This window comes from Mastacembelus armatus, chromosome 1 (assembly GCF_900324485.2).
Source record: "Mastacembelus armatus chromosome 1, fMasArm1.2, whole genome shotgun sequence".
In the NCBI taxonomy this organism is placed as follows: domain Eukaryota; kingdom Metazoa; phylum Chordata; class Actinopteri; order Synbranchiformes; family Mastacembelidae; genus Mastacembelus; species Mastacembelus armatus.
In genome coordinates, this window is record NC_046633.1 from 1,655,819 (window position 1) to 1,670,318 (window position 14,500).

The 14,500-nt window shown below is 43.4% G+C and overlaps 1 protein-coding gene across 1 annotated transcript in view; it reads left to right on the top strand.

The window, feature by feature from the left end:
- Positions 1-2,402: 2,402 nt before the first annotated feature.
- Positions 2,403-14,500, top strand: part of cacna1ab (calcium channel, voltage-dependent, P/Q type, alpha 1A subunit, b) — a 99,401-nt gene continuing 87,303 nt past the window's right edge. The window contains exon 1 of the mRNA XM_026302958.1: positions 2,403-2,707. Within this exon, the coding sequence (XP_026158743.1) occupies positions 2,403-2,707 (305 nt within the window). The remainder of the gene's footprint in view (positions 2,708-14,500) is intronic.

Genomic DNA, 14,500 nt, shown 5'->3' on the forward strand with positions numbered 1-14,500 from the left:
AGATGAAATGCTTAAACTTAGTTTATTGGCAACTTTTTTCATACATTTATTATTTCAGAGTTTTTTGGAAGTCCTCAATAAGTTCAAAATCACATGGTCAAGATAAACATAAAGCAGTTTTTTTTTTTTTTTAATGTTGTCCCAAGGAATCCCATTTGAGCGGAATAATTTTAGAGTTAGATTTGTTGGGTACGTCATTACATCACTGTCTAAAAGCAGGAACCTTGGAAATATTGATTAAAAAATAAGTCTTACACTTGCCAGCACAGCCTGAAAGAACCCAGCTCTCATTTGGAAAGGAAGGATCCCCTGAAATCTGCTGGAGACCAAAAGTAAACAGTAAACAGTGAATTTAGAGAATTGGACTGTGTTGTTCGTGCTTTGACACTTAGACCATGAAAGAAAACAGTCAGCGACTTCTTCACCTGGGGCCAATGCGTCTAACATCGTTCGCGACCATTAGTCCTGTTTTTAAACCTTAAGGGCAGTGCTGAAATATTGCAGCTAGACTACCAGACTGTCATCTTATGGAACCCTGGATGTCTTTGGGCCTTTCAAGCACATTTGCCATGTTTGCTTGATGTATATTCTTAGCTTTGATTTAGACTCCCCTGGGCTGAAGGTAAGGCGAGTTGCTGTGCCTTGCAAATACCCAACTGACGCCCATACATCTCCGTCGTGCGCTATGGGGAGTGGGTTGGAGTGGGGGAGGCTCCGGGGAGGCGCCGTGCGTCGTGCGCTGCAATGCTTTGCCACGGATCTGCGCGCGGCACTCGGTTCCCGTCAGACTGATCAGATGCTCAGTGCGCGGCTCAACCTCGATTGCTGACTGAACGTAACAGAGCCGGACAAGAGCTCCGCTTCATCGGGTTTCTTCGTTTCCAAAGGCTGATCGCCACGGGAGTACAGCCTCCGGACCGTTTGAGGGTTGGCTCACGTCCCCCGGGGGGTCGAGGGAGGAAAGAAAAGAAAAAAAAACAGAGAGGGAGTGATAGGAAGAGAGCTAGAGAAAGAGAGAGAGAAGAGACGCGCGGACTTGCTGTGGCTCTGCGGGGCTGGCCGCCTCTCACAGGTTCGGAGAGCCCCGGGGGCGATGCTGCTGGGCGGGGATGGTGCACAGTTTCTGCCCGGTGGCGGAGAAGAAGATGCGAGCCGCTGCTACAACAAACCCGCACTGCCGCCGTCGTATTTTCCGACCACGAATTGATGATGGTGATGATGCTGCCTCCCCCACTGGTGTTTTTCTGCTCCTCCGGATCCTACTCGTCCGGTTTTCTTGTTCTCCCAACCTTGGATTATAGATGATTGTTGTGGACATTATTTTTCTTTTCATTTCACCAACTCGTTTTTTTTTTTTTTTCTGGGGAAGTGGGGGAATATATAAATTGGTAGACTGAGGTGTATTTTCGTCTCCAAGTACGCGCAATCACGCCCAAAATCAGTGACCGACGCCTTGGTGAGGAGGAGGGGGAGGAGGAGGAGGGGGGATGCCGCACCGTCCATCACCAAATATCAACAAATGTCAGCAGGCTCGGATTTTGGGGAAGCCCCCCTCGGTTGGCGTTTGCGTGTAACCCGAGTAGCGTGGTGGCAGTAGGAGGTGGCAGCAGGGATATCTGCCGTGCCACGGCAAACGGTGCAGATATATGGCACGAGAATACATTACTCTTATCTATTTCTATTTTTATCGCACAGAAAAAAGGCAACCAGGGAGGAGAAAGAAAGACAACTGCAGATCCTGTCAAGATGCACTAGTCTGTTGAGAGGGGAAAAGACGCAGTCTCCAGATATGGTAGCCCACTTAGTGGAGATGATTGCAATATTTATTTCACCGCACAGCTATGCATCCTTATCGCATGTATTTACGGTGATCGATGTGATTGCCTATTGAAATGCAAGAACCGGCTCATTCTCGGAGAGGTTTTTCCTGACCAACAGATAAAGAGGATGCCTTCCTTTTCGACGGATAGAGAAACGCTGATGCTTTGACAAGATATAACTTTTTTTTTTTTACACTTTTCTCACCGCCAATAAAAGCGACTGTGTTTTCATCTGTCACAGAACTGATTTGCGTGAAATTACGTAAACACATCGCTGTATTTCCCCATTCATATTCCAAACACACGGTCAGAGACACCGTGCGCTTTCCCTCTCCTCTCCCTCCCCTGTCCTCCCCCTCCCTCCCTCTACACACACAAATGGAGGGATCTTCTCGGTGCTGAAGATCTGGGAAGGAGATACAGATAGACAGGAGAAAGACACAGACCAGACAAGGAGCCCACCCCAACTCCTTTCTGCATGTGTGTTTGGAGCCGAGGCTAATGGGGTGGTGGCATGTGGAGGTGTCACTCTGAGGTTCCCCCCCGGCTCCTTCCTAACCTCTGGCGTTTGGTGTCTGCAGAATGGCGCGTTTTGGAGACGAGCTACCCAACAGGTATGGAGGAGGAGGAGGAGGAGGAGGTGGTGGTGGCGGCGGTGGCGGGGGTGCCGGCGGACAAGGGGGACCCGGCCGCGGCGGCAGCAGGCAAGGGGGGGCCCCTGGAGCGCAGCGGATGTACAAGCAGTCGATGGCCCAGAGAGCCCGGACCATGGCCCTGTACAACCCCATACCCGTCCGGCAGAGCTGCCTAACGGTCAACCGCTCCCTCTTCCTCTTCAGCGAAGACAACGTGGTGAGGAAGTACGCCAAAAAGATCACCGAATGGCCATATCCTTTCATAAGACATGCCGAACAGCAAGCCAAGGTAAAGGGGTCGTGGTGAGGTGTGGCCTGTGTGGAGTGGTTTGGTGCTGAATCAGCCAACACCTGCAGGCTGGAAGTTGTGACTGGTCTGGTGATTTGCAGTGTGAGGTGGTTGGTGCGTTTTTTTTTATTTCCTCTTCTTTTCTTTCTTTTTTTTTTTTTTTTTTTTTGCAGTGTGAGCTGATAGCTGATGTGTTTTCTCAGGCTGAAAGTTTGTGTGTGAGCTGTTTAAGGCTGGTGATGCCGATACATGAAAGGAAGCCTGATTGCACTTCATGTTCACTGCTGTGTCCACACCTGCTGGCCTCAGGCTCACCTGGTAAGGAATCACCCATGATGCTGAGGATGATGGGGGTTGTCATGACATGTTGCTGCTGCTGGTGATTAACTTGCATCATGAATACGCATTTCGCTCGAACCTGTTAGTGACCTAACTCTGTGTGTGTGTGTGTGTGTGTGTGTGTGTGTGTGTGTGTGTGTGTGTGTGTGTGTGTGTGTGTTACAGTTATAGGCTAGTTGTAGTCATAGCTGAGTGCTGATGTCAGCATTATGGCAGGCTTAAGCACCAAGCAACCAGAAGGCAGAGGAAATCTCTCTCTCTCTCTCTCTCTCTCTCTCTCTCTCATTACAACTGACCATGTACAGCAGTGGAAAAATCTGGTTTTCAGGAGAGATCTGCTATTAGAACCTGGAACCCTCTCTGTCATAGTGAGGCCTTAAGCTTCATCCAGATGAAAAGAAAGATGTGAAGTCTAGTTTGCTTGGTGGTGCAGTTTTTAGTACTTTTTAGATCATTTTGCCTTTATCAGACAGACAGAAGAGCGAGGAAATAAAGGGGATGATACAACAAGAAAGTTCTGTAGGTTAATTTAGGGATTTTAGCGTTACATGTTTGTTATTTTAGAACCGTAGGTTTTTAAAGTCAGATGGATAACTAGCAAAACATAAACTGTCATCACGACAGGGCATTTCAGCAGCAGCAACAGAGGCCGGTAGCAGAAAATGTAAACATGACTGGATTATCTTGCTTGTTGACCGTCAGCTTCAAAGGTAGAAAGGAAGTATTGTACTTTAGGCAGCTGTGTCTGTGTTTGACAGAAAATGGGAAATATAGCATAGCATGACGTAGGGAGTGACATGCAGCAATGATCGCCAGTCACATTCAAACCAGGTGCCTTGTTATGTGGAGTTTTGACAAACTAGTTCACCTTTTAACTTCTTTAGGTTTTGCTTGGAGCCTAAAGAAACTACCTGATTTCAGGTTTTTCTGTGGCCAATTAGCTTGTGGTCATTTGAATAGAAAACATAATAAAAAAACTGAGGTATGCACTATGTTGACTAAATAATATAAAGGTTTTGAAACCACATTCTGGTGCACACAAGGTCTAACTACAAGATGGAGCTTCAGTGTTATATAGTAATGAAGCCTGAAACCTGTTTTGAGGTTTTTACAGTTACAATTTGTGTGTTCATGTAGAATTAGTCAAATTGCCACAAGCTGGCTGGGGACCTCTGGGGGTCTGAGGCCCCTGGGACAGTTGTTCGCTGTGTTGGTAGACCAGCTTTGGGTAAACATTGGTATTTTTTCTACACTGACAGAAGCTTCTCAAATTCAGAAGGCGACCTAGTCATTTTAAAAAGCTTGTGTAACACTTGTAGTCTTTTAAGCTCTTTGACTGTCAATACTGATTTCATCTACCACCAGGCATTCTGGGAAATGTAGGAAATCACCCACCACTAATATAGACTAGAGAGATGCATAAAAATTATCATAAGAGCTGAAACAATTTAATATTAGCAGATCAACAGAAAAATAATCACTATTTTAATTACTGATTTACTATTTTATATGTTTTTAAGCAAAGATGAACCAAACATTCCCAAGTTGTAACTTCATAGCTGTGAAGATACTTGTTTTACAGGATGTAGCAATAAATTGAATCTGTTTACTGAGTTTTAATCAGACGAGACAGGCAGTTTGATGACACCACCTTTGGCTGTGGGTAATTCTGATCAACATTTTTCACAGTTTCCTGACGTTTTATTGGCTAAATGATTAATTGAAAAAATAATCTGCTGATTAACTGCTAAGGAAATAAATGCATATGGAAAAGTGATAGCACTTGAACTTCTGGATAGGGTTGGACTTCAGAACAATTACAGGCACATCTTAACAGTACGGCATGTGGTCACTACAGAAAATTTAACTGTATATCTATACTATTACAAAAATAAAATAAAGACAAGAACAGAAAATTACCACCTGAAAGAGAGAAAGATTAGTCACATGCTGAAGGCTGTTTTAATGTTCTGACTGAATCGAGCTTGTGAGTTGAGTTTCGAATGTTGGAGGGTCAAACAGAGAAACAGCTTCACTTGTTTTGTGTTTGCCACAAAGACCTCCATAATCAGCTGATCTCACCAGCTGGACTTTGCTCCCTGAGGAAGACAGATACTGTTTATTAGACAGGATTAAACCATGTAATGCCTTAAATGATGTGAGTGTCAGGTTTGTCAGATAAGCGTGTGTGGGCCTGTTTCGTGGTAATGGTGTGTGTGTGTGTGTGTGTGTGTGTGTGTGTGAGAATTTGATTGCAATGCTTTTATGCCATGTGACTTTCTGCCACAGAAACGGCACAAACTGTTCATTAAATCTTTCATTTCAATTAGAAATCAATCAAACCACAAACGAACCTGTGCCAGTGAAGTAATCTTCAGCTTTTTCTTTCCCTTTCTTCCTTCTGCATCAGGTGGTCAAACGAGTCGCAGCAACTCTCGTTGTCATTAGTTACAGCTACTGGGAATTATGGAGAAAATGTGAAATAGAAACATGTGACGAGTCAAACAGGAATAAAAACTGCAGAGACGCCGTTTTGGTTCTTCATGTTCACACTCTCTTGTAGAGAACCTCTCATTGTGAGCTTTGCTGTCACTCGTCACTGTGTGTAACTTGCAGCTAACCACCATGGCATTGCTTTTTTTATTTAGTCCCTTCTGTCTTTGCCTGATACACCTAGGAAACTTATTTGGAAATCTTTTAATCTGAAAAGCGTGATGTCCTTATGCCAGAGGTTGTGGTGGATGTTTGATTGTATGAAGCAGAATACGAGGGTCCTGGGGGTTTGGGTTCCTGCGTTGAAGTTCAGGTAACTGAAAGCCTGTGGTTAAGGTTTGGAAAAGTTGGTGGTGACTGTCAGAGTTTTCAAGCACCTGCTTCAAGACAACTTCAAGTTTTCTCAATAACCAACCGATTATGTTTAGCTTGACATGGAGGCAGCCCCAGAAACATCATCATCATAAAACTAATCATTTGTCCTATTTTTACTCAGTGTGAGAAGATTTTCTGCTCCAAAAATATTTTCACATTTAAAGAACATCCACCTTCTGATTTGAAAGTGAACTGAGCATGCCACCATCTGCAAACAGCCAGGCTGTGTTGGCTGGCAGGCGCTGTGGCATCTTCCACCAGAGACCCAGAGGACTTCATTACACCTCCCTCCCCTCCCTCCACCTGCACTTCCCCAGTCCCTCGCTCCATCTCTCTCAGTGCTCCTTTCATCTCCTCTTCTCCACCACACTTCTCCTTCTGCAATCCTGCTTCCAGTCGTCTGCCCTCCATCTTCTCGCGCTGCCTTTTTTCTTTCCAGTCTTTGCTCATCTCATCATTTTATTTAAATTTAGCTACTGTGTTAAGACAAATACACTGTATATCACGTTAGCGGTAAAACTAACATGAAATGTCAAGTTTCCAATCAAATTTCAACCTAATGTCTGGAAAAACTTCAAAGGAAAATGCAAATGAATGTGTTTTCATACACTGCTGTTATGTTAATGTGCGGAGAAGGGTGCATCATCCATGTTTGTCATGTTTCTCCACTGATTTATTCAGATTTTTCTATTCGACACAATCTGAATTTTCTCTCTCACTCTTGTGTTTACTGTCTCTGCTCTGGTTCTTTTTATCTTCTGTCACATTTTACTTTAATTTACTTCAAATCTGATTTGAATTCACCACAAATGAGCAAACAACAAGCAGAATCAATAATCCTGACCTTTACATAAGTAACGTTATGCAGATCAGGGCTGAAACTATTTAGAGTAAGATAGTTGAAGTCGTGTCCATCTGCCAGGTGTCTTGAGAGCGTGTCAGAAGACCAGCGATGGTTGTGTGTGATTTCAGAAGACGGTGTTTAATTCTAGAAGATGAATCTAATGTCCTGATTTATAGTGGAGCCCTGTTAAGTGGATGGTGCCATGTGTGTTGCTTATTTTAAAGATATATTTATTTGATTCAGTAAAACTAAGCAGTTGAAATTTTGTACGTGTGAGAGATTTTGCATGTTTTGGAAATTTACAGTCAATGTGGCTGTGTTACTACGGAGGACTGATGATTACGAGTTCCAGCTAATCAGATAAAATCCTGGATGGAGACTGTAAGATGCACACAGACATTCACACACACACACACACACACACACACACACACACACACACACACACACACACTCACACTCACACTCACACTCACACTCACACTCACAGCTATCAGAGCCTATGTCAGCCATGACTGATCTGAACGGATCTGCTTGCTCCATGCCAGACGGATGAAGCCAAGCCACCAGCTGATCTGTCAGTGAGTGTGTGTGTGTGTGTGTGTGTGTGTGTGTGTGTGTGTGTGGATGGATGGATGGATGGGTGAGGGCAGGTGATACTGTAACACCTGTTCAGTAGGATCACTTACCGCAGGGGGCTCTGCTGCATCCCAGCACACACACACACACACACACACACACACACACACACACACACACACACACACACATGCATAGTAAGAGCATCCCAGAGGCTGCCAGAAAAAAAAAAAGCACCATTTGGGACATTCACGCTCCAGTGTGCAATCTCTCCCTCTCCCCCTCCCTCTCTCTCTTTCATTTGCTATAATCTGGTGACATTTTGATAATGCTGACGCCATGATATGATACTATCACAACAGAGCAGTAACTGAAATAAGACTCCATCAAAACACACTTCAATGGCAAAACAATAAAACAATTCTTCTATTTTCTTGGGATGATTCCATTGCTAAAATCTGTATTATAACAAATTTAACGTTCACAATTAGCAGCAACAAATTGCAGCACAGACCTGAAATGTATTCAAATAGTAGCCTAATAGTCCTATCATTTAAAATGGTCTTCCTAATGTTTTCACCAAAACGTACTGATCATCTACATGGACAGAGTGAGCACAGATCTTGTCACAGATCAATAATGACTGAATTAAAAAGATAAGGATTATTAGCTAATATATTATTAGTATCATCCAGGCTCCAATGCTTATCTACATACACTGCATTGGATTACAGCAAATGCCATGAACTGAGATTCCAGCTTCTCACAAAATCTATATGTTTGTTTTTCACTTTAAAGCTTCTACTAAATATATTCCCACAAAATGTTTGTATACACGCACATATTCCTGCGTACGCACAAACATACACACATACTGTACTGTCTTTGGTGAGCTCATACATATTTGCATCAATCTATATGTTATTCTGTCTTTTACCCTGATACAACATCATGAGAGACAGACAATCAACATGGTAATGGCTGTTTTGACAGAGCTTTACTCCAGATATGTGATCCTCACTGTCCTCAGTGTGTGTGTGTGTGTGTGTGTGTCTGTCTCTGTGTGTGTACTTGTCTGGATCTCACTATATAGTGAAATGTGATGCCCCTGCTGTCCTCTTCTGAACCCTGTGTATAGGCTGCCGCCACTCTGTGTGTGCGCATTACGTCTGTTGCACATTATAGTCTAGTGTGTGTTTAAAGATATCACAAGAAATCAAAATACACAGAAAACCAGTTATGATGATGGAACAAGTGAGTTAGAAGATACAAATTTTGAGAGTGACAGAGGAAACAGGAGGAGAGGAAGGAGAAGAAATGAGACAAAGAAGAGAAAAGGGAAAAAACAGAAGATGTAGAAAGGCTGGAAGACAACTAATTTACCATAACATCAATTCAACAGCAGCCATTGGCCTTCTAGTATACAGCTCATTTTATTCATGTGGAACTGGAAGCGAAAAGTTACCAACACTTATCTCTTGGTGAGAAAGCATCTAGAATATAACAATGACGAGGAAGAAACACATAATGAGGTGCAGAAAGAAATGGGTGATGAAGAGGACAAAGAAATGGACAGAGACTGAGAAAGAGAGAAAAACGGAGGCAGCGAGGGAAAGAGGCAAACAAAAAAAGACAAAGAAAGAGGTGATGAAAGGTGGAGAGAGAAAAAAGAGCAGGAGAACGATGGAAGGAGACAGAAATGTGGAGAAAAGACAAGAATTAGAGAATGATAGAGGTGGAGAGCCATAGTTTCCCCCCATGTTGAGTCACTGATCTACATTCAATCTGCACTATGTGAATTATTGATTGGCCTTTAGCCAGTGTGTGTGTGTGTGTGTGTGTGTGTGTGTGTGTGTGTATACATGCACATGCATATGTGTGTGTTAGTGCTCAGACACTTTTGCTGAAAAGCACAGTGGTGGAGTTTTCTTTTTCCTTTTTTATTCTATTGATGCAGAGGGAGGGAGAGGTAGAATAGGGAGAGCAGGACAGACTGATGTGTGCACACACACACACACGCACACCAGCATGTGTACGCCACACACACACTATCATCCATGCACAGAAAGACAGGCTCGCAGGTATCTGTAAACACACACACACACACACACAAACATGCATATGGTGTATTAATGCAGCCAAAAGCACATTTCCATTTTTCCGCTCACAGCACACACACAAATGCATATACACAGACACATGGAGAGACACAGAGGAAACCAACCTCTGAGGCACAACTGATCTCTAAATACTGATGGGGGGTGGGAGATGAAGCATCTCTAAACCAACACCCCCGTTTCACCAGCCAGGATGGTTTCAACTCCTGCCAGATGAGCCAGGAATCTTCTACTCGCCCGTTTCTAACACAGGGGGGAGTTCTGAGTTTGTGCTTTTGGCTTGTGGTTTTTTTTGAGTGTTTGGGTTCAGCATTTCTTCAGGACACCTGCACATTGTCTGAACTCGCATGAGAAAAGTGATGTATTAGTAGGCATTGTGTGTGTATATGTGGGTGAGGTTCTATATTTGTAGACAGTCTCATCTCCTGCTCTAGTCTGCAGCTCTGGTTGTCCAAAAGATGCCTTAGTCATCTTCTGAAAATGTTTTATTCATTTCATATTTAAGCTCAAATCTATGCTGCTTAGAAACTGTGTCTTCACTCTGGACACGTGGATATAGATTCCCATCTAATGTTACTGTAAGTAATTAACAGGGAATGTTTCTGTGATTTTAAAGCCCTCCACTGTTCAGCCAAAGATAACTGATACTCAACACTCAGTTACTGTTAATTCAAGTGGTCATTGCAAATCTATAAAGTGCTCTTCTCTTTCTCTCTCAAGCCATCGTCTGCAGCTACTCCAGCTACTTATGCATATGTCACAGCTCATTGTTGCAATATGAACTCAGAAGAATGAGTTGATGTTCTGAAAAAAAAAAAATGAAGATTTGCTGTTTTTAATTTTCTTACGTGAAAGTAAACTACTCAGTCCACCCATTATCAATCTCAGCTAACACTGGGGCATCACGTCGGGTATTAGAACGTTGTGATGGGCGTTTTTGTCAATTTATAGACTTCACAGCCTATGAGGTGAAAAACAATAATAATAATTATTAGTTGCAGCCCTAAATGTGTGTAAATGTTGTTGCATTTTGTGAGAACTGCAGATATAATTTGACTTTCAGCAGTGCAGGAGTTGACCCGTCAACTTTACAGCTGCAAAACTGCTGGAATGTAAGAAATTGGGAAGGACAATGAGTGACAGTTGTCCCTGGTTCAGGGTGGAAAATGAGGGCCATCGTCCCTCCAACCTTGCTGCTAAGCTTCTAATAGTTATTTTGCCAAAGTAATCAATGGTGGTGTCAGGAAATGATGACCTTAATGATCGTAATTATTGTAATTGAGCTGCAATAGAACATTATTCAAGGTTTCACAAACATAAAAAGAGGAGCAGTGTGTGTGATATGAAGGGTTTGTATGGTTGGATGAGGACAAGAGGAGAAGACGCAGAGAGCGAGAATATTACAGAATAAATGATGACTATCTACACTCTCAGCTCCATTTCTTCGTCTGCTCTCCAGCTCTTCCGGACTGAGCCTTTCTCCCCTCCCACCTCCTCCTCCTCCTCCTTAGCCTCCATCTCTTCCTCCTCTTACACCCCTCTCAGCTCTCTTCTGTTTTGCACTCTTCTCATCCCTCCTCCAGCACAGCCCCCCTCCCCCCTCCATTTTACTCTCCGGCTGCTGTCGACTGCAGTGTGGAAAGCAGATCGGAGCAGCGAGAGACAGAGCGAGGCAGGAAAGGAGAGATGCGGAGAGAAAGTGAGCGATATGCAATGAAGGGGGAGGTGGAGGAGAGGAAAAAGGGAGAGCAGTGAAGGAGTAGTGACAGGCTCCGTGTGTGTCCGATCAGGGCACTTCTCCCCAGAAACAGGGCCGAGTGCAGGCATCTGCGTGTGTGTGTGTGTGTGTGTGTGTGTGTGTGTGCACTACAGTCCATTTGTGCAAGTGTGTGTAGGTGTGAATGTGCCTCTCGTGTTCCTGCAATTTGTGTTTCTCTGAGTGTAATAAATGCATTTGTGCTTGTGTCTGAGAGCTTGGTGAGATGGTGTACTGTAAGTCTAAAGCTGATCTGAAGCTCGGTTTTGTTTTGCAGTATGGTGCCCAGCTGCTACAGGCTATTCCCTTCCATTACCCATCATTCCTTGCTATAAAGTGTGATCGTATGCTGCTCACCTGAACTAACACACCTTTCTATTCCTTTTATCTCTGTCTCTACCCATGTTTACTGATAGTGCAGTTGTTGCAGTGATACATCAACCAATATCATTGCAGTGCATGCAGCACACACTGTATGTGCTACGTCCATACCACACAGTATCATATCGACTGCGTACAATTAATGCACACTACTCACTGGACATTCAGGATTTATTTTATCTGTGCAGTTTCCACAGGCAGGAAACATGTGATTGCACCTGCTGTTATGTGGGAAGTCTGGGTTAAAACAAACTAAAATAATCTGCTACTGTATGATAATAATTTCTTATAATGAGGATTAACCGCAAAATGCATATCAGCCACACCTTCGTGCCGAGTGTCATCAAATAGTTGAAACCAACGTTGGTAACCAGTGTTATGACAGAATAAAAGAAAATAACATGTACTCTGATTCATTTACAGCAGCACGTTTAGGCTGCAGGGATTTTAATGCTTTTAATATATATATATTTTTATTTTACTGAACAGTCACTGTAGAGAGACAGGAAACATTACAGTCCTGTGGCCTAGTCATGACTCCACAGAGACAGTGTTGTTCTATCACTGATCCTCACATGAAAAGAAATGCAGCATCTGAAAATTTATGGACTCACAGCTCAACTCAGGAGACTTTTTAAATACACCACAACCTCTTGACCTAACAAAGAAAAGCACTGTACTCTTGAAAATCATAATAATGGTGTGAAATGTTTTGTTTTCCAATTGTGGTTAAAATACAGAAATCGTTCAGTGGCGATAAGAGTCTCATACCACGATCATCACTAAGATCACATCAACTCATCCTCAGGATAAATTCACTTCAGCGAACGTCACCAACCTTTATGAGATTAAGCATATCAGCAGATAAGTAGTTAGGGTTTAAAGATAACCTCTGTGCAGTAAGTTCCCATGAGGCTCTACTGCAGCGCAGTAAAACAGAAAAATCCCCTTCGCTCATCAACATTTAATTTCGAGATCATGTGGAAAAAAAAAAAAAGTTTCCTCTCCTAGCGCGAGCAGGCGTGTGGTCAGCATTGTACAAACTAGTGCCGGCCGAGCGTCCAGTCCAGCTGACTGGGACACTGCAGCATCAGCAGCCTGTCAGTCAGCCTGACAACCAGTCTTCCACGTTACTGTGTCACTTGGCCAAGTCAGGGGAGTTGTCCTGTCAGTCCGAGAGGGTGGGCCCTGGGGTCAGCACGGCTGTCAATCAGCGGGCCCTGTGGCAAAGATGCCGAGGACAAGTGGATAACTGAGAGGAGACGGAGAAGAGACATGTCACTTTAATTAGGGAATGGCTAGTGAGGCCTCTCAGGCTGGATTTTATGGTGTGATGGGGTTAGACCAATATAACGATTTGCTAGTGTAGTGGGCCATTTTTGGCTTTTAGTTAAACACTGAGCAGTGTTGTTGTTTCTGCCACATCCCAATTATTTTAAGTACAATATCATGACTGACAGAAACAGGGGCTGAAGTTCTGAAAATAAGACCTGACTTTTAATCAACTGTAATTGCTCTTTAGCTATTCAGTAAAATAAATTAGGTCTTCTTTGGCAACGTAGGAGAGTTGCACTGTCTACAGGATATTCTACCCATAGCCAAGACAAATAATCTTGGTTTAAACGGTGAATTTAGCATCCTGTCACAAATATCCACATGATATCATGCCAAAGTGTTTTAATATTAAACCACTGTGATTCAAAATAGCAGCTATGGGCATTAAATGTCTTGGGTTGTTCTTAATTTTAGCTCCACTTGTCCTGTCAGAAGTGGGAGGTAGTCAGGAAGAGAAACAGAGAAGAAACAGGAGGAAGAGGATGTAGGGGGTGTGTTCAGCATGAGCACCCCCCCGCCCCCTCCTCAGCCGCTGCAGGAGGTTGTCCAGGAGGGGAAGAAGGGGGGGAGGTCAAGCAAATATCTGCATGACCTCGTCCTTGACATGAGGCAACAGGACCGATCAATAACACTTGATTCATTTATTTGCCTGATTAGTTGATGAGACACTTTGTTTCTCTGTGAAACTGCCTCTTATTCAAAACTGTGACAAAACAGGGTGTAAAGACGGATATTTCAAGAACACTGTAACTTTAGTTCTGTTTAATCAGCTCGGTCAGTCTGCAATGCAAGAAACAAGAAACGCAAACAAGAAGATATTTTTTAATTGCATTTGCAAAATGAATTCTTCATGTGTGGTGGTAATCTGTTTAATGTGCCCTGTTACTTTAAAGTTAAATACAAACTCTAAGAAAACAGCAGGAATTTGTTTCCATTACAGAATGTGACGTGATTTGACAACAGAAAATTTAAAAATATTTGAACATTTTTAATATTAGACTGTTATCGATTAAATCGTGAAACGTTTCAGCCTTGCACTAGTATCTAGGTATCTAGAAACGCTAATACTTTCACCAGCATGAACATTTTGATAGCGAGTCCTAACCAAAGTCCTCAGCATCAGTTCAGTGTTTCAGCAGCATCTGCACACACAGGCTCTTATCTCAGTCTGCGAGCAGGCCCGCTACGTTAGCCGGGGTCACGGCATCAATACCGGCCTCAGATCTCAGGGTCAAAGGTCGTCTGTTTGAACCAGAGAGGATGAGAAGTTGATGTCATTAGGTCTCCAGGGGCTCCTCCAATCAGAGGGCTGCAGGGCGCTTGGTGTGGTACAGTAGAGAGAAAAGACAGACATGTTTTCCAAATTGAAGTCACAACACAGGAAATGTGGACAGGATATTATATTCTGCAGCCTTTAGCATGTATATGCTAACAGTTTGGATTGCAATCGAGATTTGGATCGACCGGACCGGGAATGCTGTTACCATGACAACTGTACTGTCTTCCCAGTGGACAGTAGCTTATGGAAAGCTATTTT